This window comes from Emydura macquarii, unplaced genomic scaffold, assembly GCF_026122565.2.
Source record: "Emydura macquarii macquarii isolate MOO-44397 ecotype Brisbane River unplaced genomic scaffold, CSIRO-AGI_Emac_v2 contig_1483, whole genome shotgun sequence".
In the NCBI taxonomy this organism is placed as follows: Eukaryota; Metazoa; Chordata; order Testudines; family Chelidae; genus Emydura; species Emydura macquarii.
In genome coordinates this window covers 17,779,830-17,805,083 of record NW_027131620.1, presented here as the reverse complement: position 1 = coordinate 17,805,083, position 25,254 = coordinate 17,779,830, and the positions used below count along the sequence as shown (strand labels likewise).

At 52.3% G+C, this 25,254-nt stretch overlaps 2 protein-coding genes across 2 annotated transcripts; both read right to left on the bottom strand.

Annotated features, from left to right (window-relative positions):
- Positions 1-1,357: 1,357 nt before the first annotated feature.
- PIGT (phosphatidylinositol glycan anchor biosynthesis class T) lies at positions 1,358-8,842 on the bottom strand. The gene is made up of 12 exons (XM_067554650.1): positions 8,634-8,842; positions 8,170-8,347; positions 7,071-7,198; positions 6,105-6,205; positions 5,775-5,861; positions 5,246-5,333; positions 5,054-5,151; positions 4,475-4,640; positions 3,854-4,054; positions 2,901-3,066; positions 2,611-2,694; positions 1,358-1,968 (listed from the first exon to the last, which is right to left on the bottom strand). The coding sequence occupies exons 1-12, from the start codon at positions 8,827-8,829 to the stop codon at positions 1,716-1,718; spliced, it is 1,746 nt and encodes a 581-aa protein (XP_067410751.1). The 5' UTR covers positions 8,830-8,842; the 3' UTR covers positions 1,358-1,715.
- A 1,928-nt stretch (positions 8,843-10,770) lies between these two features.
- DBNDD2 (dysbindin domain containing 2) lies at positions 10,771-24,690 on the bottom strand. The gene is made up of 4 exons (XM_067554372.1): positions 24,526-24,690; positions 15,905-16,060; positions 15,218-15,361; positions 10,771-13,841 (listed from the first exon to the last, which is right to left on the bottom strand). Exons 1-4 carry the CDS (start codon positions 24,566-24,568, stop codon positions 13,639-13,641), a joined length of 546 nt encoding a protein of 181 aa, XP_067410473.1. The 5' UTR covers positions 24,569-24,690; the 3' UTR covers positions 10,771-13,638.
- Positions 24,691-25,254: the final 564 nt, after the last annotated feature.

Genomic DNA, 25,254 nt, shown 5'->3' with positions numbered 1-25,254 from the left:
CAGCGCACGCCGCCGAAAGGGGGAAGATGTCCCGGATTTTTCAGCGGAGGGTATCACATGGCCCCGCAGAAGTTAAAAAGGGTTCTGCGGCCAAATTTAATTGAGAAACACTGAGCTAGATGAATCATTCATAACTTTGGCCTCTTTTTCTATGAATAAAGTTTGGTTGGTAGTTGATTTTCTGAATGTTGAAATTCAAGCTTTTCTGATCAGTTACATGTCAAGCGATACATTTCTGTTCTGAGTGGATAAGTGACTCTTAGAATCAGGATCCAGGATAATTAATCCCAATTACACTTGCATTTTCTTTCCACAACCATTTTCCAAGGTTCCATTAAAATTCAGTTTTAGCAACAGTCCAGAGCAGTTATCATCCTACTCATGGCAAGCAGACACCAAAGAAGTGAGCCCAACCTCCAAGAAAATGCATGAAAAACTTCAAAGTAGTATTTGGGAAAGTTTTTCCAGTACTCTGCCTTGGATAAAGAAAGCCAAAAATTGACAGATGCACACATCTGCATTTGCTTGTTCACACGAGCTGTCTGTGCACAAATCAGATAATTGTACCTTCATATTCATTTGCTCTTCATGCCCTTTCCTGGGAAAGCTGCCCTCCTGCCAAATCTTTCAGCCCCTAGGGAACAGAGACCCCCTGACTAGAGGGGTCCTCACCTCACTACCAGTGCATTGGAGTTGACTGACTGTAGTTCTTCAAGCTAAGTGAAGTGTAATTAAATCTCATACTTCAGATGTAAACTGATCAAGGCAGGGGTCAGGCAAGACTTTAATATCCACATGCAGTATTGCCTCTTCGGCCAGGGACACAAAACGGGAACTTTTAGCTTCTCCTGAAGCCTCATGGCCAGGCAGTGACAACTGCTGCATGCAGGACATACTCATGGCCCACTGCAGAATGGCAGGTGGTGAGATACTGGAGTAGATGGGATCAGTGTTCTGCTTTGCTCAGTGCTATGCAATCCTTCAATTTTGTCTCCACATCCCTCTCTGTTCACTCTCCAGCTGAACTTTGTGAGTTCCCAGCTTACCCCAACCCCTGCAATATTCTTATGCTGACCTACTCCTGCAATGTCACTACCAACAAGTATGGGCAATTGTTCATTTACAGTATTGCCAGGGCAACAAGAACAGATCTTCTACTGAAATGGAACATTTCCAGGCAAAGGGGGTCAGAGGGTACTTAATCCAGATGCCCAGCTCCACAGCTGGCCCAGGGAAGGAGCCAGGAGTGGGAATGACTGTCTCTACAGGGGCAGGGCTGACCTGGAGGCCAAACTATGAGAGAGAAGAAGCTGGAACCCTCTGCTTTTCAGCTACAAAAAACAAACAAAACAACCAGTACAGGCCTGCAAAACAGCTCAGATTTATTCCTGATACCTTTTTACAGCACATAAATTACCCCTCCCCAGAATAAGGATATTACACCTTTTTCCTGATCACTTGGCTCTGCACTTCCATGCAATCACTGAGTTTTGGGACTACAATTCCCAGCAGCCTCTTAACTGGTGGAAGTTATCCCTGCCCTCTTGGCTTCAAGGGATCCAAGAGACAGAGGTACATGAGGCAGCGGAGGGCACATCCTCCCTGCAGCAGGAAGGAAGGCAGCAATGTTTTCCTGATCCCTCAGTCTCCCTGCAAGCCATGGCTTGAGCATTCCCACTGAAACCTACGTTACATGCCTGCTGCATTAGCTCTTCTCAGAGGGGTGGAACCCCTCTGACTTTGCGGATGATGTTGGCCAGTCGCTTGGCCAAGCCTCCCTTGCTTGGCTCCTCCACGTGGAAAGTTCTGGTCAGTAGGTTGTAGAAGGAGCCGTAGCACACGGCCACCACAGTGCAGGTCAGGCAGATGACGTTATATGGCATGCTGAAGTCAGGCGTTGGCAAGTTCACCAGCAGCGGTTCCGTGTAGAGACGCACAAAGTAGCTGGAGCCATCGGAAGAAGGAAATCTGGAGATGGAAGCAGGAGGGGGAAACGTCACCCTGTGCAAAACATTCCAGCATGATCCTTCCTGGTGCAACGGTGAGCAATGCTGCCCACCTGCTCTGACACTCACCCCATACGGTGCACTTGTTACACTGTGCTCAGAACCTGGGGCCCTCTTTCCAGCCAGCATTAGAGACAACTGCCTGATTATCTATGAAGACCTATCATGAACCTGAGCCCCTGTGGGAGAGGCTGACAGCACCAGAGGGAAAAAGCATACACAGGAGGAATAGTTCATTTGGGCACAGGATTATCCCAGATTAAATGCAGGGTTTACAAGGAGAAACCATGCTACAAACTCTGTAGGTTCACAATGAACCTGTGGCTGTCCTGTAAGAGAACAAGCATACACAGATGGTTATATGTGGCCTTCTCATTCCTCCCACTCCATTCCCCTCACATGGGCTCCCGAGGGGCAGAGTGTGTGGCTCAGATTCTGACCATACGCTGGGAAGACTACTGAGTAACTCTATAGGGAACTGAGTGCTGGCACATGTAGGTTAGCACCTGCCAGGTGCGAGACCCGTGCAGCAAGCGTCTAGGAATTCCAGCCCAACACAAGCAGCCCCTCCCTTTCCCCACAGCCAGAGACAAGGTGCACTCACAGAGAGGTGAAGAGAGGACTCTGCTCTGCATCCTCTGCCTTTATTGCTATGACACTTGGCACCAGGGCACTCAGGACAGATGGACTATGGAGACAAAAGCAGCAGCAGAGAGTCTAAAAGATGCACTCTCTTCAGTCATGCTAGAAAACAAATGGCAAACACCACACCCACACCCACCAGGAGCCAAGCATTATGTGCTGCACTGGGCTCAGAACCTGTGACAGCCCTAGAAAGGGACAGCCTAGCCCACAGTACGGTAAATTACCCCAAAGCAGGGGCACATGCTTTACCTCACATAAAAACCGTGGTTGGGGTCAGGGGTATACTCTGTCCACTTCAGTAAGGCTCTCTCGAACTGGATGGTGATCTTGGTGACAGAGTTTGCTGGAAGCTGGATCAGCATCTCCAGCAGATGGGGCCGCCTTCGGTCCTGAGCTGGCTGGTAGTGGATATAACCTAACACCAAAGACAGTCACGTCACCCTGCTGGGAATCTTCCCCAATAACACAGACGACACTGAGTGATACTGGTGCCTCCACCCTCCCCTATAAGAGTCTCCTAGGGGAGGAGAGGCACACATCTCACACAACCCTCTCCATAGGGCTTCTGCTCTGCCCACTCAGAGCATGAGCTCCTCAGGCCCGGGAGCTATTCTCTGTTCTGGACATTCAAGGCTCAGCAAGGAATTCAGAGGAACAACATTAAAAAGCAAAAGATGCTCAAGCTGACCAGATCAGATCTCACTAACCCAAAATGACGCTCAAAGGCAAACAGGATTCTTATGTGAGAGAGAGGCTCTGTGATGAATACATAGGATGCCTCTCGCCATCTATGCAGACACCATCATAAGGGAAAAAGTTCCCACCCCTACTACACAACCCATAGAGGATAATGGAGCACCTAGCCAGACAGACTCTGTTCTGTGTCCATTATCAACTCCTTTACTCTTAAAAGAGTGTAACGCTCATGAAAGCAAGACAGTAACTGAACTGAGCTGCAGCACATGGGCAAGCCTTCTGCTCACACCCCAATGCTGGCCTGTCACTATTCCAGCCCTGACACTCTGCTGTGCAGACACTGCCGTCAATGCTAAACTTGAGGGTGTGTTTCTGAAGTTAGCTTTCCACAATGGCACAGTGTACAATGAGGTCACACTGAACCCCTGGTGACCTGAGCAGGGACTGAACAGTTTCTGGAATGATACGCTGGTGCCAGGAGAGTCTGCATAGTGTGTTTTCCTTACTTGGTTTGTTTTCCTTTCCCTTGGTGGTGATGACCAAAGTGTGAATGTAGAGTCTCAGGTACCAGGGCACGGTTTCCAATAGTATCACAGGGAAAGCCCGGTATGGGTGGGTGTTATAAATCAGGGTGCTGATTTCTCCTGTCTGCAGGCCATATCCACTCACGTAGCGCTGAGCGTGGAGCACAGGTGTTGACAGATCCACTGCAACAGGGAAATCAAACAGGAGCCAGTAAAACCAAAGCCCAGCTGTAACTCTGAACACAAGAATGCTGCCAACCACCTAGCATGGAGCTGAGGAGGTGGGGGAGTAGTTCCCTTTCATATGCTCCTATTGCCTCCCCATCTGACATGGAGCAGAAGAGAGGGAAAGGGGCAGTTTCTGCCTCACATCCTAGCACAGAATGGGGTGGAGGAAGGGTGTCCTGAATGTTGCTGCTATATGTCTCTCCCCAGCAAGAAGCATACAGTGTTCTCCTTCTCAAGACCCACACAGTCACTAACAGCAGCAGGATCCTGAGTATCCCCATCTCAGGTTGGTATCCCAGGACTGGTCGGGGAGGGGACGGGGGGAAGGCCAGAGTCATGCACCGTGCAGGTAGAAAGAAGCCACTAGTCACTCACAACTGTCCTGGGGCCGTTTCCATTTCAGCTGCACATTGAGGCTGCGAGACACATTAAAGAGCAGTGGGCTCAGTAAGTCGTAGACTGCATAGGTTCTCCTATCTCCTTGGACAGATGCTTCGTGCACAGACAGTGGAGGTGGGGTCACATCCAGCAGTTCATTCTCCTGAGAATGCAAGCAGAGCACACAGGAGGGAAAAGCAATTGCTGCATTAACCAGTAGACAGAGAGGCAGTCCTTAGCATTCCCCACCATGGAAGTGACTGGCCTGTACCCTGTCTAGGAACACTTGTACAGGGCCAGCTCAGGACCTTCTATAACACCTACTGCAGCATCTCCATTTCTGGACAGTTATTTTACTCTTTGAACAAATAGGCATATCCGCCCAATTCGCAATAGGAATCCTTTCATCAGGAATAGCATCCCTGCAGAGAGCTCTGGGTGGCTGCATGCCAGGACAGTTCCATCTCCACCCTCTGATGTGATTGCAGACAGCAGACAATGCTGCAAGGAATCCAAATTCCTTCTAATAGGGTGCTAGGTCGGGGACTAGGCAGGACAATGAACAGGAAGTGTTACCTTGTTCTTACTGGAAATGTCAACGTAGATTTTGCTCTGAGACGCAAGAGGACAAGCTTCAGTAACAGTGCGTGAGAACATCTTAAAAAGGGACCAGTCTGGAGGAGACAGACAGAGAGGTCAGCCAGGATTTGAGTGAATGAGGCTCCAAGCACCCACAGAACACAACATACAGCAGGTTATTCCAGTTACCTCTCTTTCCATGGCCAATGGAGAAGGTGTCAAAGACCACGGTGAGGGTCTGTCTAAGCTCCCAGGAAACACTCAGACATGAAGCATCCTGAAAAAGAGGCCAAGACAAACCAGAGACTGCGTTCAACACAAACCCACCTTCCACAAGGGCAAGACTCATCACAAGAGGGAGATGGCTACACCACGGTCATGAGACACACTGCAGGGCCCAGATGGAACTGATAAGGGTGGAGCAGGACAATATATGAGTTAAACGTGGATGGATTAGGTCCCAGCTAGCCCATTTCACAAGGGCCAGGGCAGAACTGTTCCCTACAATGTATCTTCCAGGGATTCGTCTGGTACCAAAGTGATGGGACTTCCACCATTTTCCCTTGGAGGCTCTTCCAAAATCTAACAGAATTCAGCACTAGGAAATGTTTCCTAATGTTCAGTCTACATGTTCATTCCTAAAGCATCAGGAGTCTTATCAGTCTGTCCAGAAATGCCACCCTATTCCCAGCTTTTGGACACTAGTGATGGTACTCACTCTGCAGATGGGGCGGATATGCACTGCTTGAGAATGGTAACTGCTATGGAACAAGCGTTCAGCCTTCAGCAACACAGCAAGACCAGCCTGCAGAAAATATCATTGAATCACCAGCCACACAAGTAACCACCAACAAGCTATCGGGTGATTCAAACTTTCAAAGAGCCTAGCAGAGGCTTCACCGCTCTCCAAGAATCCCAGCTCCACCTGAGAAGGGAGCAGGTCTCCAATGGGAGCCATAGCCATCCAGTAACATTTGCCATTTGGGAACCCAGCTCCAAAGACTATATGACCTGATCAGGCAGTGGAAAGCCTGGGACTTGCCCTCACCTTTGAGCCGCATGGCAGCAGCTTTTTCCAAGGTGTGAGGTTCTCAGTGCAGACGATCTCCCGGGGCAAGACGGCATACCTCAGGAGATGGTGATCTGTAACTGGAATGAGGGAGTGGAGGGTTAGGAGCCTAGTATCAGGCTGACCGCATGCATCAAAGCAGCACTCCCCAAAGCTGACCAGTCTCTGAAGGGGTCTAGAATCCCATGGCCATTTCATCAAAGAATGGATTTGAGGGGGCAGCTATATATCTCCAATAGGAAAAAACACTCTACTTTGGTTTCTGGAAGAACAACCTGAAAGCTTCCAGTCTTCACTGTTTTCTACAGTTCTTTGCACAGAGGGGCCTGAATAACTTGAGGTATGGAAGCTGTTCTATTCAGGTTCTTACACAGCATATCAGCATGGTTATCAGAAGGCCTTTAGGTCAGCGGTTCAAATCTGGCCCAATTTGGTAAGGACTAGAAGATGCTTCCATCTGCCAGCTACTCAGTGGCCTGTATGAAGTTAGTTTGGGATTTCAGTCCAGTTCCTAGTGTGCAGATATCCACATCACAATAATTTCTACAACTGGCACTAACTGTTCCCCTTGTCAACAGTCTCAGCAGAAAGGCAGAGGACTGAATAAGACAGAGAACCTAACCTTCCCCTTTCCCCTAAAAGTGGTCCCTTTAGGTTAGGAATGAGACCCTAGTGGGGTGAATCTAGCATGGCTGCTGCCCATATTGTGTATGCCCTATGGACATACTTGGTTTCAGTTTCTAGAGCAGTTTGATACTTCACCAGTTCCAAATTCACATAAAAGAACTACATCTAGGATGTTAGCATAACCAAGAGTTCTTCCATGACCTGTATCCAAACCCTGCATTCAGTACCACTGAAACAGTGAAGTGAACTGTCAACAATCAATGAGCATTCCCTCAAAGTGTAAGGCTAGCCCTTCTACACAGGTACTGTCTGTCTCACCATTGGCCAAACCCAGAGGTTTGAATGATGCTGTTGGAGTGACAGTGTTGGTGGAATCAATGAAGTTCAGAGAGGCACAGAATATCCCTGAGAGGATGTTACTAAGTTCTTTCCAGGCTTTGTCGACACTGAATGAGAAATATAAAAGGCCAATGTTACACAACAGTTGCTGTCCCCAGATCTGTGGGGTCTGTTTGAAATTAAAAGCTTGTGCAGTATATTTGATAAATGAATAGACCATTGCAAAGAGAACAGAGCTCTGTTAATAAATGTGTAAGTATCACTACTGGAGCCTTAACCAGACAACAATAAAACAAGGGCATGGGAGACAGACAGAAAGAAATGACAGCACTGACATTGGAAGGAGGTCCATGAAAGTAAGATAGGGATGATATCTATGAAGCTCACAGCACACAAAGACCACAAGGGTATCCAGGTAGGGGTAGGAAAAGGAGTCTTGTCAACATACAGCCCACAATATTACACTTGTTCCCATAGTGAATACAAATATTCTTTACTGAACATCACAGTGTGCACAGTACAGTGCAAACACAGGACCAGATCTGGCTACCCTCACAATGAATAACAACTTATTCCACACTTTCTTCTAGATGTCTATAGCATTACAAATTCTCCCTTGTGAGTGCAGTTCTCTAACCCAAGGGAGACCACAGTTCAGCTCAATCTACAGTGCAGCTAGCAGACACTTCTATAACATGGTGGTGCAACCCAAGAGAGACCACAGATAACAGCAGATGATGGAGCACTATATGCTGGAACCCGTAGGGCCAAATTCACCAATGAGATAAATAGATGCAATGCTGTTTATTTATAGGTATTTCTATGCACTCATCGCCACAATACCCGAGCACACACGTTTATGCCAGCAGATGAATCGCCTCACGATTTTTAGGGGCTACAGATCAATATTAAAGATGTGAGTAGCTCCAATATAACCCATTGGGTGTCAGTTAAGTGTAGCCATTGGGCTGCTGGGAAGAGGTCAATGCCACACCCTAGGGTGTGTGAAATTTGGGCTTGTCCCCAGCTACAATGCTTTCTTTAGAATGGTTACTGGGGTACTACCTGAGACACTTACTCAGTGACAGAGTCCTGAAACCAGACCCAGAGCTCAGCCCCAGCTGGAGCTTGCAGAGAGGGCTGTCCCCAGGTCCGTGTTCGCCAGAAGCCTTGGGTGAGGGACAGGTGCAGCTCTCGCACCAAGTACTTGGAGATGAGCTGACCCAGAGCCTTGGGGAAGAGCCTGTAGTGAGAGACTGCCAGAAGCAGAATTAGAAACACGTGCCCAGTGGACCCAGGAGATCGTGCCCATTCGTCCTGTACCACCCAGTGCCCCAAGAACCCTGCAGCGGAGCCCCATCCCGCCATTCGTCCCCGCAGCCGCACGAGCCTCAGTCTCAGCCCCTGCCCCAGGGCTGGGCAGGGCGGTAAGGGATCAGCTCACCCAGCCCAGCTCTGAATAGCTCCCCACACCCGACACCTTACCAGCCCCGCCGCTGGGCTCGCTCACCATCATCCAGCCCCACAGGCCCCGCCCCTCACCTCCCTCCCGCTGCAGTTCCGAGTCCCAGCGGACCCGGAACTGGAAGGTGGCGGCAAGGTCCCCGGAGGGGAGCGGGCTGAGGAGCAGCTCCTCCCGCAGGCTGTCCTGGGGGCGCCCCGCCGAGCCCCTAGAGCCTCCCGGAGCCCCCAGCAGCACCAAGAGCCCCAACAAAGCAGCAGCAGCGGCCCCAGCCATCCCCCGCACTTCCGCTTCCGGGACACTCCCCCAATGGGGAGGCACTTCCGGTACCGACCATAGAGGCGGGAGGGCTCAAGCAGCGCACAGCCTGCCGGGAAGGGAGAGATCTGGGTCTTGAAGCAGTAATGGGGCGGGGCTTTGGTTCATTCCCGCATCAGCGGCGTCCCCGTTACCGGGGTGACCCCGAGGAACCCACCGCGCGGGGCGGTGCGGGGCGGTGCGGGGCGGGGCGAGGGGGGCGGGGCACACACGCAGCCCCGCCCCGGCCTGGCTCCTCGAGCAGGGAGTTGGACCCGCGTACCTCATCCCCCGCCCCCCGCACACTAACACCGCCCCGACCGGAGCAGGACAAAGGAGGGCGGGGGGGGTCACAAATTGTGACAGCATCTGTCGGAATTTGCTACCGCGGGGCCAGGGATGCTGAAGCAGAGGGGTAGCGACTTGTGACAGGGCAGCAAAGAACTTTCTCACACATCGGTAAATGCTCCGGGTAGCAAACTATCGGCAGCGGCACCACGCCGGCAGCCCCGCGGTCTGCACGCTGCTCTCGGCTGGAGAGAGGGGGAGTCCCGGCTCTGGCCTGATCAGCCCGTGGGCTCTCTGCCAAGCCTGCAGCCGGGGAGCCTGCTTAGTGCGACTTGCAGTGTGACATGTGCCCACTGAGAACTGACAGGACAGCGACCCGCCAACTTGCTTCATGCAGGCCATGGGGCAGGTACAGAGGGGGGCCTTTCTGGTCACCTTCCAACCTGGTCTGGGACTGGCCTGGATCTGATGCAACGCCTTAGTGCGAAATGCTCCTTATCCTATTCCCTGCACCCCCGAGCTAGCCAGTACCCCTAACCTAGAGTTACACGGGAACCTATGCCCTAGAGATGAAGGCCTCTGTATCCCATTGCCTAACAGCAAAGACAAATTCTCTGGTCCGTGCCGGTTCCGTGGGATTGTCACCTTTCTTAGCTGTGTTTTTGTTTTGTGAATGTAAGTCATGTGTTTTTCATGATGACAGAACATGGATTATCCTAGGAAAACAAGTATCTTATGTGAACAGAGAAATCATCAGACTAGGGGGGTCCAGCTAAACCAGTGGCTTGTCTCCGACCGCAGCCTGTGGATGCTTCAGAGGAAGATGCTAAAAGCACACAATAGACAGTTACGTAATAATTTGCCCAAAGTGGAAGTTTCTTCCTAATACTGAAAGCTAACAATGGCCTATGCTGGGAAGCAGGAAGATTTATATTCTATAGTCATGTTTACCTTAATATAAATCTGGATATAAATCCACCCAAGCACCTCTGGAAGCTGTGTCAGTAATGGAGTGGAGACACCAGAGTTCATTAGCTGAAGTAGGATGTGCTGATACCTCCACTTTGTCTTACTTTCTTATAAAATTCTTGTGTATGAACATGATGACATGGAAGTTCCAGTTCTGGGATTGGGTTTGGGCTTTTAGGACCTTTGTCACTTGCTGTCTGTAACATTTTGCTGCTGTGGCCAATATATCTGTGGTTTAGTATCGGGATTACTTGTCTAATGAATATCTTCCAGGCACCATGTTCCTGGGTTTTGAGGTCTGTTGAAAATCTGATCCTGGAGCTGTCAGTATGGATGAGAGTAAGCTTAACCACTTCCCTCAGCACCCAACAGCTGAAGCGATAAAGCAGATTCTGACCCTGGCAAACTTCCCCTTGTTTGAAGGGCTTGGTTAACAGGGCTTAGCAGTTGTTTAAATTCCTGTGGAACAGGGGTGTTGAGTTTGTTGCACTGTACAAGTGCCAGCACTTGTTTTTGCTCTCTGTGCCAGTGTGAAACAACATGTCACCAGGCCCACTTGGGGAGAACACGTTCTTATTTTCTACAGGGGCTGTCTAGGCATGCAAGTTCCTCCTCTCATTTCTAATGGTTAATTACATTCTCCACTAGAGGGCAGACAAGACGTACATTTGAACCTGAAATTTTATTGAACCATTAATCCCCCATGACTACATTGCAGCCTCCTCAGAGTTAATGGATTATACCATGCAGGGTAGGTTTAGCATCTCACTAAAAATAGTCTGACCTGCCTACAGGTCAACCTTTCAGCAAAGCTTTAACATATGCCAAAGTACAGAATCTTACATTATAGGGTAGACAGTGCAAAGACCGAGCTGTGCATGAGATGCCCTGGTCCAGCCCTTGCTTATCCTTAACTGTTTCTCAGTCTCTCAGCCACGTAAAGAGCTAAGACAGAGCGCTTCAGTTTTGTCCAATAGATGTGTATGTAAAAAATCATTTCTAAAATACCACAGTCCAAACTTCTATCTTTTCTGCCATCTCCAAAGTCTGGAGCATATGCTGAATTCCAGAGTTCCCAAACAGATAACGAGTAACTATGATCCACACAAAATGTACAGAGACAAGTCTCCTATGTAGGGAGTGCTCCCTAAGTGTTGATGGGAGTGTAGGAGAAGTTCAACTGGCTCATTTGGGGCTTGACTCTGCAACGTGCAGAGGACACTAGCTCTGATCCAGTGAAATACTTATGCTTAAGGTTAAATTACAGATGCTTGTGAGTAAGCCCATTAACTTCAATCAGCTAGCCACCTGCTTAAATGTTTCTCTGCATCAGAGCCAGAGTGCTCCACATCTTGCAAAATCAAGTGCTTGCTCAGAAACCCATATGGAATCTAGATACATGAGCTCTGTGCCAGGACTTTGTAAAAGAACATGAGGGACCCTGGGCCTAGAAGATTGGGTTGGGGCTGCAGATGTCGCACAAGGTCTTGCCTGAGAATGGTTTGTGAACCCAACCCAACATCTGGGGAACACCTGCCACCATTCTGACTTACAAAGCACACAAACAAGAACTCAGTGCACCCCAAGCAATTCCCCAAAACTCACAGTGTATACCCAGTCCTGCCCCAAAACAGCTGAGAACTTGAAGAGCACTCCTGTAACGACCATGCCGAGCTTCTGAGCATAGGAGTGGAGATTTGTAGTACTGGAATGCTTCAGCTATGCATGAGCCAGGATGGCCAGATGCACTAGACAGAAACTCTTTGGGCTTAAGACTCCTTGCAATGCTCTATCCATCGACTACTGCAAATTGGCTCTGAAATCAGGGTCCTGGAGGCAGCCCTTGCTCAGCAGTGATCATTCACTTCTTGGATTTTTCCATGGGTTTAACAGATTGCAAGGACTATGTACATGCTGTCCCCATCACTTGGGAGTTGCCAATCCCCGGAGTCACTTCCTCTTTTCAGACCTTTATTTTCTCTTCTTTCTCTGGAAAGTGCTTTATGAGGCGGTATTGTGAACAGAACGTGACTCATCTGCACCTGGGTTGTAGGTTTATGGTACTTGGGATGCTAACTGCTGCAGCCAGGGTCCAGCAGTGTCTGCTGAAAAGTTACTCTGTGTTCTATGCAGCTCTGACTGCTCCATGGGGAATGGCCTGGATCTAGAGCACTATGCAGCCTGTTATTTATATACCAGACTCCTCTCCTCGAGGCTGCTCCACTTTCGTCATGGGGGTGACTTTGTTTTTCCTTTTACATACAGTCTCCTTGTGGCCAAAACTTTCCTGTATTAGAGCAGCTGGTGGCAGCAGTACGCCAAGGGTGATGCAGCCTGATTTGTGTCTGGCTATGCTCACGCACTAGACTATTAAGAGGGCAAGACAGATAGCCAGCCAGGAGGAGTCGAAGTGACACTCTGTCCTTTGCTCTGCATGTTAACACCCCAGGTAACGCAGCCAGAGTTCCAACAGTCACACTGGGTATTCTGCTGTGCTTAGGGGGCTAGCCTGCAGTTGCAGCACCTGCTAATGGGTTGTGCTGACACCATGGGGAATTGCCTTAACATACTCATGGGGTTATGTTACAGATCACAGTGCTCCCATGCCCACCAGCCCTGCAGAGGTTAGTGTTGGAATCAATGCGTTCTCAGGCTGTCTCCTCTGTAAGCGTGAGCACAATCAAAGCCCTTTGAAAATGCAAAGCACCATAGAATGCTCAGTATTATTGGGATGGGTTGGTGATTTGCCCCATTAACTCCCATAGTTCTCCTTATGGGTGAGTAATGAGGACTATACTACTTACACTTAGGTGTGGCATAGGAATGGCCGCTGGATTGGTCTGGTGACTGATCTGAGAAGATGTAATATGCCTGCGACTGAGAAACTTGGGCTCGTCTGCTACTGAGGTCTTGTCCTTGGTAGCGTGGATATGGCTGTTTCATCCCCTGCCTTAACCCTGTCTCATGTTTCCCCTCCCTTAGACTCTCCTTTTCGTCCTCCTGCAGCCCTTTCCTAGGCCAACCTTCTCCAGCACCTCATCCCCACCATTCATAGGGCATTCATGGTTCTCCAATAACACACACCATCCCGACTGCTTATTTGACAGGAGTGTTATTTCTCTGTAGGCCCTTGTTACACATTTGCCCAGAGGAATGGGTGGAAAGGCCCACTGGGACTAGGGGGCTGAGATCGGAGGGGAGGCCTTGCCAGGAATGGGCACAGCCGAGGCCATGGCTCGTGTAGCAGTTCAGGTGAATAAAGCGGGAGTTAGTAGCAAAGCCTGAAGGGTTAATTTCTGAAGCACTACAATACCCCTCTGCTTCTGCACCACTCTCCTTCTCCCCCAGCTGGCTGAAGAACGTGTGGGGAGGAAGGCGTTTCTCCACTCCTTGAGGGGAGCAGCTTGGGATGGGGAGACTGCTCAACTGCTCAGGGTTTACTGAGCAGGAGTCAAACAGCCAGCAGCCTTCTTTCTTCATGCTGGCAGGTCCCTGCGGAGGGTGGATGAGGAGAGAGCAGGGAGCCTGCTGCTAGCTTTTGGTTTCCTGGGCTTCAGGTCTGTCTTCCTGTGGCTCCTCCTCATCTGACTGTGCCACAGGGGTCTCGGCCCCCTCCTCGCTGGTATCCAGGCTGTTCAGGTCCGTGGAGACGGATGATGTGGACGAGATCCGGGATTTGATCTCGGCCGCGTTGGGCACTTGCAGGGTGATTTCCTCCTGGTAATGGCTGGTGTCTGCCCACGGAGAGATAAGCAGAAGGAACCAACATGCTAGCATCTCACTGGCCTTGTGCCCGATCCCCTTCACCTCCACCCTATCCCTCCTCAGGCAGGCTGAGCCTTCACCCCTTCCCCAGCCGACTGAAGGGGCTATGTCTGTGCAGAGCACCATTTCAGCAGGGGGCAGCGACTCGGGCACACAAGGTTTCTAGGCCTGTTGGGAGGAAGAGAGGTGAGGCAGTGGGCTGGAATTCTCTGTCTGGAGAGCTGGGGGATAGAAGGGATTTGGGTGGGAGTTATTGGGCTCAACACTCTTACTGTTCATTAGCAGCGAGACACTAATTGGCCGTAAGCAGGACTGAGCTGCAGACTCCCTGACCTCCAGCACAGGCTGAGTTACTGATCCCTTAGCCCTGCTCTGATACCCAGCAGGAGCCAGGCTACTGCCGGCGCCGGGTCTGCTTCCCCTACCCCAGACTTTGGCAGCAGTAAATGTGCCTCACATTCCTTCCCCATTTTTAGCAGTGGAGCCGTTTCTGTCTGACTTGTAAAATTCCAGCATGGGGACTTCATGTGTGAGGCTGTTTAACTGGAACAGAGGAGAATCTGCTGGTAAATGGCTTGACTCATTCTCAGAGTGACTCATTCTTGGAGTCACTTCAAGGAGTGGGTATGGGGCGATCAGCCTCCTGATGCCTCCTCCTCATTCAGCCTGCTCCTCCCCCATTGCAATCCCCCTTCCCATGCAACGAGCTCAACCCCGGGTAACTGGGGTCTGCATGGCTCCCCACTCCTGGGGCCCCCATGGTGCTGACATCACCCCACATGCATAGGGAGCTCAACACAAGACAGTCAGGGTCTTGGCACCCTCCCCCTCCCTTTATGCAAAGAGCTCAGTGTAAGCAATCAGGGCCCAGGGGAGAATGAGTGTGTTGAGGACAGGGGCAGAGTGTGACGGGGCATTGGCTGCTCTAAAGCAGTTTGGAGGGGTGGGGGGGCAAGAATTCAGTCCTACAAACCCAAAAAAGCAGAGAGAGTGCCATCAGCCCTGGAAAACTCGGATCCATAATTCTCTGCTCCCAGCAGCGGTGGCTGTCGTGTAGACAGGGGACAGGTGTTTGTACAACAGTGTCCTTCCCTAGGTTAGATGTCACGATGCTGAAAATGTCTGCGCCCTTTCTGCACTGCAGCCTCCTATCTCGCCAATGGAGCTGCACTAGAGGAGCCATGCTGGTGTGAGCTTTTCCAACCCCACAGGCCAAAGCCCCAAGTTTCTTTCCCTGTGGGACTGGAGAGAGTCACAGCAGGGCTTGGACTGGATCGAAGAACCGACCACCCAGTGTGAGAGCTCGGGGGCAGCAGGGAGCTAGCAGAGAGGGACGCGTACATACTTGGCAGGAGACCAGCAACATTGCTGTCCTCTGTCCCGCAGCTGAGAAACACGTCCATGGTGTCCTGGTCAGAAAGATCCATCATGTCCATCTGCTCCAGCATGTCCACATTCACCTCCATGGAGGAAATGCTGCCCAGTGGAGCTGCAGAGACACGGAGCAGAAAACCAGGCAGGAGCCATCACTAGTACCAGCCGGATGACAACATATTCGCTCTGGACCAGCAGCACTGAGCAGGCGATGCCATGGAAGCCCAGCATGTGAGACTAGCCTACTGGATCCACATGGAAGAGCTGGGGCTGGAGGCAGCTCCAAGGCTGGGGTATTGCGGGGTGAGGGGAAGAGCTGTGGGGTTAGAGTGTGTTGGGAATTAAAAGCTTGGCTCTATGTGGCTGTTAAAAGAGAGACGGGGAGGAATTGTGCTTCCACAGTAAGTACAGCTCTGAGGTCTCCATGTGTTGTGATGAGCTCTGTACACAGTACATACACAGACAACCCCGTGTATGGTGTGAATGTCTTTGATCCCTCCTCTGTGCATGACACATGCCTCCAGCCTCCTTCCCCCAGGTTTGTTTAGACTGGGAGGTCTTCAGGGCCCTTATCTCTAACAGGTTGCCCTCTCCACACTGCCTTCCATCCCCTTCTGCGTGTGACAGACACCTCCCCGCAGCACCGGGCGGCACTTACGTCTCCTGTGCTCTATCTGCAGGTGAGACATGGGGAAGAAGAAATCCACATCATGCTGGAAAACCTCCTCAAAGAACTTCTGCCTGTCACGAAATTTTAGCTGCTGCTGCATCTGCTCAGGATCCAGTCCCCGCTGCTGCCCGTGCTCCATGTCAGCTGTAGAGGAATAAGGTAGAAGATCAGGCACAGGCTAGAGGCAGTCAGATTGAGCCTGGGAAACCAGCCAAGGCTAAATGAGGGCTGCATAAGTTCTCCCTATTCCTTCTACCAGTGCCCTGCAGGACAGGTATTGCCCTCCTGCTCTACTTTACCTATGGGGGTGTGATGGAAGAGATGTTACAAGCCATGGAGCTTGCTCCAGTACTGCAGTCTGTGCTGGGGGGCTGCTCCTGCAGCCCCTGGTCCTGTGATACAGCCCAGCCTGCTGCCCACAGCTGCCATGACAGTCACATACTTTGGGCTTCACCGCCTTTCTTCCAGGGTTCTCAAAGCACTCTGCAAACTTTAACCCTCACCTCCTCTATGAGAGGCGATTAGTGTTGTGTTAGCTCTATTTTCCAGAGAGGGAAACTGGGGCACAGGAAGCAGAAATGACTGGCTCACCGTCACCCAGCAAAACAGCATCAGAGTCAGGAGTAGAACCAGGTCTCCTGACTCACAGGCCTCTGCTCTAACCATTAGATGATGCTCCTGCCTCTGTTGGCAGAGAAGAAACATGGCAGCCCAGATGTTGAACATTCAGCGTTGTGACACCAGGGAGCTCAGCTGTGCGTGATATGGGGGTAGTGTCAGCTCCAGCCTGTCACACTTTGGTTTTCCTGCTACCTAACGAAGGGTTAACCAGTGAGTTGCTTTTGAATATTAACATGCAGGAGACACTCTCCCAGGAAGGGGAACTGTGTGCATGCCAGTGATAGGGGACTGAGAAATGTGACAGTAATCAAATGGCATTAACACCTCCACCCCCCGTCTGCAAAACCCCTCTCCATACACCAGTCTATAATCACAGTTCCCCCCACCACCACCCCCACACAAACAGGTGCCTCCATTCGCCCCACCCCCGTTCACACACAGCCAGTCTGGATCTTGCCTGCACGAACATTTTCATTCTTTTAATCCCTGCCACGGTTTAACTCTGCTCCCAAGAGCAACGAGGAGGCGCTGGGGGCCGAGTCCTCTGCAGGGAACAAGGCGCTGGAAGGCCCGTTCCGCCTAAGCACAGCTGGGCTTGTCTCTGTCCCTCCTGCTTTAGGAGCCCAGAGGAGCAATGAAACCTGCAGCCCTTCTAGCTTGGCCAGTGGGCTTCCTGGGCCCAGATCCGCTGGGTATTTGAGTTCAATGGAAGTTAGGAGCCTAAATACCTTTGAGGAACTAGGCCTTGCTGGCTTATTCCAGCAGCCACCTGAATGCCCCCAGGCTGGAGTCTCATTAGGGCCCTGCTCTGCTGCTCTTGGCCAGGCCAGCCTAAGGAAAATGTGACAACCCAGTCCAGCCAGGCAGTAACCAAGGATACCAAACAAACATCCCAGCAATGACCAAACCCACCTCATGCTGCTGGGGGGTGGGGATGCGGAGTGGGGGGAATCCCAGCAAAGGGCAATAATTGCCTAGGAGCCCCAGCCTGGCTGGCAGGAGCTGTGTCTGTATCGGGACCAGAATGTTATCACACAGGACCCCTGAGGAAAGGAATTACCCTCCCCCTTCCCACCCCGACACCTGCCCCAGGGAAACTGCTCAGGACTAATCGCTGACATCCCCCCCAACCCCCAGACACCTGCCCCAGGGAAACCCCTTAGGGATAAACTCCTCCACCTGATAAACCACCCAAGAACTAGCTGCCAACATTGCATAACTTGTGGCTCACAGTGATCTGCACATTCCCCTGGGGACTTGTATTCATTTCTGCTTCTGCTTGTCCCATTACTGCTGGGCCCAGTTCCACGCTCCAACCCACCTGGGATAAATCCACTTACTTCAGCCAGAGAGCCCAGTGCCAACCCCTGCTGCTGTCTGTCTCCTTGTCCATGTCCAAGGGCTGGGCTGGCTGGGCTGGGAAGGTGCCCATGCAACCAGGATCTCTCACACTTTGCCAAGAGCCTAAGCCCTGTGTTGAAAGCGCCTTAGCAATACGTTGAGATTAAGCCCATTTTGCTTTCCTTGCTGGTCTCATCATCTGCTGCTGCCCAAGCTGCACTGGCCAGGAACTCATTCTTTTTCTTATCCTGGTGCAGGGCCACACAGAAACCAAGGCCCCATCCCCTCACCCCAGTGCATACCCGCTAATCCATCAGCAACTCCAAAGCTGTGTAAGAGAAAGTCTGGGAGGCAGAGAAGGGCTGGGGGAACACAGTTACGGCACAGTGGCCGGGAGGAGACCGGGGTGGTTTAATTACAGAGCTGTGAGCTGCACAAAGAACAGGCTAACTATGGAGGATTGCATCTCCCTCAATGCACATCAAGGTAACTCAGGGCCTGTAATTTTGTGCTTTCCCCACAGGGCAGAGTTACCAGCTTCCCACTGCTCCAGGAAAGCTGCAGCTGGAGCACTGCTGGAATCCATGGCTAACAGGCTAGACTAGCCAATGGCTTGTCACAATTTTCCCAGGGAAAGTGGCCAGCAATTCAAGTACCAATAAAGAAGTGCAGAGAGGCCAGGGTTCTGATAGCGTTAAGCAGCTCTAATGAAACCCCAGAGAACTGGGGACACTTTGGAGTAGGTGATCCCAAAGTCCTTCCACTTCACACTTCATTCTCTATATCCTTGGTATCAACAGCCTCCAGGACCGCAGGCTGGCTTCCCTTTCATCTCTTTGTGCTGTGAGTTCCAAAAGCACAGCATGACCAAGAAGGGGGAAACCCTTTGGGGTGAACTCCCCATAAGTCCCTGGCCCAGAGAAGATCTTTAGGGGTAAATAATGCCAAGTCCAAGCATCTGCAGGGTGTGTCTGTAGTGAAACAGCCAAGCAGTGTAGTCTAGTGGCTAAGGCGTTGCATTGGGAGTCATAAAACCAGGGTAATATTGCTGGTTGTGACCTTGGGCGAATTGCTGTGCCTCTGTTCCCCTCCCACACTGCTTTGTCTGTTTAGATCATGAGCTTTTTGGGGCATGGACTATCTCTTACTATGTGTTTGTACAGCGCCTAGCACAGCGGGGTCTGACTTCAGTCAGGGTCTCTAGCTACTACTGCAATATCATTATAAGCCTAACAGATTAATAATACTGCCATTTGGGGGCCCAAGAGCCAATGTGTTACAACTTCACTTTCCAGAGGAGCAACAAGCACCGTGTGATCTATTCAGTGCACCCATTTCAGTGGAACAGGGAACACATTGACCAGACTCACATTAGTGTTAGAGGAAAGCATAGTAAGTACCCTGGCTTCCCTTTGATTGGAGCTATCTGTAGAGGTGAGTTCCCAATCTCTGCCAGAAGGAGGCACTATAGGAAACAGGTCAGGGCACTGTCTTTGCTGGGAGCTCACAGCTGTTCCAGTCTCAGCCCCTCCCAGCAAGAACACTGCAGGATAAAGGGTAAGGCCATCCTAAGAGTTTGCAATTTTCTACACAATTAATGCACACATTGTACATCTCTCTTCCAAGACATGACAACTACAACCACAGGGATGTTCCAGGCACTCTGGAGGTGGAAGGGCAGATGTGGGGAGGTTGCAAGGGTTGGCACACTAACAGTTGCTGCTGGTGCATTCCTCTCACTCAAGGGTTGTGCTGGAGTCTCCATGGTGAAGATGTGCCTGGATTTATTAGCAAATTTGTCTGTAAATTCCTTGACAAGATTTTATTAGCCGGCTGGGCAGCTGGCACTGAAATACCATTATGTAACTAAGGCAGGCATCAAGCAAGATGTGCAGCTGGATGACTGACTGGTGACTGCAGTAAGAAACAGAGATGGAGCCTTCTTCCCACTCCTGCATCTCATCTCCCCCTCGCCCCCCTTGCTCTGTTTCTGTAGCTCAGGCACTCTAGGAGGCCAAGAGCTTTGCTCATGTATTTGCTGCTAAATAACTGCCAGTGAGGAAAGAAAAGAGAGTAACATTCCCTGTCTCTGCCCTTCTCCATGTGACTGATGGTCACATTCTCCCTCGCTGTCAGTCGCTGTGATTGTCTCATCAGGATGGCATGTTCCCAGCGAGTGACACACACAATGCAGCCCCTGTATGCTGCAGGGAATTCATTCTGATGTTTAACTACCTTTTGGTGGTCTTTTTTATAAGGCACTCAAGGGCTGTGAGCTGAGGCTTATGCACATACACAGTTGGGACATAGCACTGCTTTCCGAAATCACTGACCCCCCAACATGTTGGCCTGTCACTTCCAAAGAGCGTGAAATGGCACCAGGCTCCCTGCTGCCTTCAGATCCTTCCAGCTCTTGCTGCTGATTAGGCACCAAAGCCTACAGAAGAACTGGATCTGAATGCCAGTGTGGGGACCGAAGGGAAAGGAACCAGCCTACCACAAGCCCGTGAGAAGTAAACAGAGATGGGGATTTCCTTCTAATGCCACTGCTCAGCTTCTACATTCCCAGTCTCCCCCAGCAAGAAGAAATGTAAGGAGCAAGGGGAGGTGTTTTGGCTCCAGAGATACCAATGCCACCCTGTCTTAGCAAGAGGTACTGAAAGAAACAGGGCAGAAGCTGGCTGGGTTGCATGGCTGGGATTCTCTCTTTCAGCATGAGACGCTGTAGGGTGGCTGCAGAAAGGCCAGATATGGAAGGAGCTCATATCCCCTCTATCTCCCCATCTTCCTGCAGGAGTTATAACAGTGCCTGGTGCACGAGTGCCAGTCGCAAGTTGCTCCCAGCTATTCCATGCCAGCAAGGACCAGTGCATGAGCACTGGCTGTGGGTGGTTTTCAGCGACTGAGGATGACGTGAGCCCTGCGGGTGAGATGGCTGAATAGCTTCTTTGGGACACCGTGAGATCTTTTCATCTCTGTTTTGAGCCGAGCGCTGAGCACATGGCAGCTTTTCTGGCCGTGCTTCCGCTGGGAGTGGACATGTTTGTCATTTCTCCTTGTCCTTCTGGATCCTAGTACAAACCCCACTCTGTGCACTAGGCAGGATGAATGGCATATGTGGGGCGGGGGGGGGGGGGGGGGGGGGGTGGAGACTTGTTAAAGGAGGCACAATCCAAGAGGAGATGGGGAGAGGCTTTTCTTCAGTTGATGGCTCTTTAAATCCCTTGAAAACTCCACAAGAGATTAAAGAAACAGAGTAAGTCATGAATGTGGTATGGTCAGAGGGGAAAGGGAGTCTTTGGGGAGATTAAGAGAGTTTAAATGGGGGGATGGGACATGCACTCTGCAGGGTAAGGATCAGTTCTCTAGGGCAATGGTTCTCAACCTTTCCAGACTACTGTACCCCTTTCAGGAGTCTGATTTGTCTTGCACCCTCACAAGTTTCACTTCACTTAAAAACTACGTGCTTACAAAATCAGACCTAAAAATACAAAAGTGTCACAGCGCACTATTGCTGAAAAATGGCTTACTTTCTCATTTTTACCATATAATTATAAAATAAATCAATTGGAATATAAATATTGTACTTACATTTCAGTGTATAGTATATAAAGCAGTATAAACAAGTCACTGTCTGTATGAAATTTTAGTTTGTACTCACTTCGCTAGTGCTTTTTACATAACCTGTTGTAAAACTAGGCAATCTAAATGAGTTGATGTACCTCCTGGAAGACCTCTGCGTACCCCCAGGGGTACACGTACCCCTGGTTGAGAACCACTGCTCTTGGAAATGACTCCAAGGAGCACAGCTTCACACCCGATCTGGCCATGCCATGACTGGCCATTCCCTCAACAGCTGCAGAATGGGGGCACACTGATCCCAGTCACACTATTGGTGGAGGAAATCACAGTACCATCACAATCCGTTGATTGGAGCCCTGTTGGTAGAGGTGAGCTCCCAATCCCTGCCAGCAGGAGGCACTATAGGGAACAGGTCAGGGGCACTGACTGTGGGGAGAGCTAGCAGTTATTCCAGTCTCAGGCCCTCCCAGCAAGAACCTTGCGGGATAAAGGGTAAAGCCATCCTAAGAGTTTGCAACTTCCTTCAGTCTCAGGGAGAGGCAGCTGGAGCAGAGCCCTTGGAATGACCTAGAATAGGCCTGCGGGGTTGAGCTGACCATAAACTGGATGCCTGGAACCTACGAAAGGCTCCTGTACAAACTCTCTGCACAGCCTCCTTCTCAGACTCTGCATCTGGCCTTGTACTGCAGCAAAAGCAAAAACAAACCCGCAACCCCTAGGGTGAGCGGGAGTGCACAAGGAGGGGGAGAGGGAGGGAGGCCGTGGTTTTGGCAGAGACAGAGCAGGAAAAAACAGGAGGGAGGAGAGTGAGACTGTCAGCGAGGTGAGGAGGTGGCACCTTGTGACCCAGGTCTCTGACATGGATTCTTAGTGAACGATATCCCAGCCAATCCTCAAATCCTCTGAGACTCCACACTAAAAATATCCCCACAGCTCTCTCCCCAGCAGAGGCCGCGTCACAAGACCCTGCTATTTACGGGGCCTGATTCACTTGATAGAGAACCCTGAGCAGGGTAAAGCCAGGAGTGCATTAGGGAGGATGAGAAGAGGTGAGGAGGCTCATAAACCGCACGGGGTTATTTCTACATAGCCCACGGCAGCGAGCTTCCCAGCCCAGATCCATAGACTCGGGCTAGAGGAGCTCGCGCTAGTGTCCTCCAAATAGCCGTGCAGACCGTGCTGTGAAGTTGCAGCTCAGGCCGGAGCTGAGGCTCTGAAGCCTAGGGACAGGGGATGGGCTTCAGAGCCTGAAATCCAGCCCGAGCCGCTACTTCAAAGAGCTGTCTACATGGCTATTTTGAGAGCGCTCATGGGAGCCCAGCTAGTGGGGTGAGTGGTCAGGAAATGGGCTGTACAGCTGGGGGCTTGAGTGAGGCAGCTGCTTGTTGGTGGGCTGGAGAGGTGGCGGGGGTGTGTGTGGAGGAGCTGGTGGAAGGGCGCTATGGGGTTTATGGGAGATGTGGGAGGGGGCTGGAGGATGAGGTTGTATGGCTGAGCTGTCTGGAGGCTATGACAGGCTATGCCCATGGGAGGAGAGGGCTGTAGTGTCCATGGGACTCTTGGTGGTGGGGACTCTGCCTGGTGCCCGTCCACAGCTTGTTTTGCTGCTGCCGCCTGGGGAGTCTCTGCTGCTCCCGTTGGGGCCTGGCAGCAGGTTCCAAGGATGAGCGAGAGCTAAAGAATTCACTAAAAAAAGGACAAGGTTCAGGGAGTCGTGCCGTGGCAGAGGTAGGGGGATGCAGGACGGGAGCAGAGTCCCACTGCGGGTTAGCGTTTCCACACGGACAAAGCCCCAACTCCCTCCCTCAGTCCGAGACACACAGCTCACTCCCTTACCCTCTCATCAGCGCCTCCGTGTACACACACACACACACATGAGATGAACAGGCAGACAGACAGACAACGGACAGAAAGGCGTCTAGACTAAGCAGGGATGTGGTGGTGAGCAGTAATCACTGGTGTTTGACTGTACATTTACAGAGCAAACATTTGGCTGAGGGCGAGGGACACAGCACAAGGCTGGTCCAGGTGTGGCTGAGGGGTGGGTAAGTGTGAGAGAGAATGAGCAAGCGGGTGGGTGTAGGTGAAAGTTGTGTGAAACCGACGGGAAGTGTGTGTGTGTGTGTGTGAGAGAGAGAGGCAGGCAGTGTGTGTGAGTCATGGGAGACAGACACTGCCAGTGCCAATGATATATGACACTTGGGACAGGGGGAGGGTGAATCAGCCGGTCTCTGTACAATAGTCAGGATTGTTCTGGACTGTTGATCGCTGCAAGGTAGTTGTGATCCCAGGGCTCAGTGCTGAAAGCGGCCTGCAAGAAGCACGTGGGGACGGGGCTGTGATAATCCCAGCTGAACTCATGTTCCTGCGCTTGGTGGGGCAGCGCGTGAAGCGCTCGCTTCAGTGACCCGACTCCGTTTTCTTTTTGGCCGGGGCTGTGACCCCTTGCGACTCTGCCCTGCCATTTCAAGCCCTGCCTGAGCTGAGCCCCCGACGGAGCTGCAGTGTCAGCAGCGTGTCCCGCTCCGGGCAGCTGTGCTGTGGCGCAGGGCACGCAACAGCTCTGGGCACCTCTCAGCTGGAGCGCGCCGGAGGCAGGGGGCAGAGCCCGGCCGGAGGCTGCCCCGCTGCTGTCTGTGTGGCGGGGGTAACTAAGCGGGGGGGGGGGGAGCTGGGATACCGGGGGCTGCTCCCAGCCCTGCTCAGTGCAGCAGGCATCAGGAGCGTGCACTGAGTCCCATGCGGGGCTCCACCCTGGAGCCGAGGCTACCACAGAGGGGCTCTGCTGCGGAGGGCATCGGAGCCGTGGAGCAGAGATTGCAGGGGAGGGCTCCCCCCCCCCTGTGCACCTGCCTCCCTGCTGTGGCTGCCACGCCGCTGGGTCGTGCAGTGCACCTGTCCCTCCCCGCCTGCTCCCAGACAGTCAGCAGCCGGGCTGATCCCACCCACCGAGCCCTGGGGTCCCTAGCTGGGGAGCCACCCCCCACCGGACACAGAACGCGGAGAGAGGCCCCTTCTCCACGCCGCACCAGCTCCGCCCAGCGCCCCCCAGAGACGGGACTTACAGGGCAGCCTCCTGCTCTGGCTGTGAGCTCCGGGTCCGGACATGGCCAGCAGGGGACGGGCAGGCAGCTCAGGGTTGGGCGGGTGCAGGGAGCGCGGCCGCCCGGAGCAGGCTCATCCCCCCCGAGCAGGGCAAGGAGTGGGACTCGGGAGCGCTCCAGCGAGGCTGGCCGCGCGAGTGCAAAGGGGGGTCGGGGGGGGGGGCGGCTGCTGCCTCCGGGCCAGGCGCGGGCTGGCTGGGGCTCGGCAGAACGTACCAACTGCCTGATGCGCACAGGGGGTAGGAGGTGCGGCTTGCACGGGCTCCGGGCTGCTGCCAGCAGCTGTACCAAGGCCGGGCGCTGGAGGAGGCGGGGGCGGGGAGGGAGCGCACCGCACGCGGGCAATCCGTCGCCTGGGGCTGCAGAGCCCAGCCCGCCCCTGCAGGGACACAGCGGCGGCGGGGCGCGCGGGTGGGAGAAGGAAAGGCCGAGGTTTCGGTTAGCGGAGGGGGGGGGGAGAGGCGGCTGGGAAGCAGCAGGTGCAGCAGCCTGGCCCGAGCTGGAAGGATGGGGGTGCGGGGAGAGTGTCTATGGCTGGCCCCTCAGCTCTGACACTGCAACCCCTCTGCCCCTCCAAGAGTGCTGGCAGGCTGGCACTCTTTGCACAGCGTGGGTCCTGGCCAGGGGCGCAGCGAGCTGGGCGGCTGTGGCGTGCACTGGGGGGGCCCTGTGAACCAGGGGACAGGAGCG

Excerpts from the sequence above, each read along its gene's own strand:
- DBNDD2 (XM_067554372.1), bottom strand. The coding sequence starts at position 24,568 with ATGTCCGGACCCGGAGCTCACAGCCAGAGCAGGAGGCTGCCCT. Across the intron at positions 16,061-24,525 it reads CCAGAGCAGGAGGCTGCCCT|CTGACATGGAGCACGGGCAG; the intron begins GTAAGTCCCGTC and ends ATTCCTCTACAG. Across the intron at positions 15,362-15,904 it reads GCAGATAGAGCACAGGAGAC|CTCCACTGGGCAGCATTTCC; the intron begins GTAAGTGCCGCC and ends GTGTCTCTGCAG.
- PIGT (XM_067554650.1), bottom strand. The coding sequence starts at position 8,829 with ATGGCTGGGGCCGCTGCTGCTGCTTTGTTGGGGCTCTTGGTGCTGCTG. Across the intron at positions 6,206-7,070 it reads ACCTCTGGGTTTGGCCAATG|TTACAGATCACCATCTCCTG; the intron begins GTGAGACAGACA and ends CCCTCATTCCAG. Across the intron at positions 1,969-2,610 it reads AGTCCTCTCTTCACCTCTCT|ATTTCCTTCTTCCGATGGCT; the intron begins GTGAGTGCACCT and ends TTCCATCTCCAG.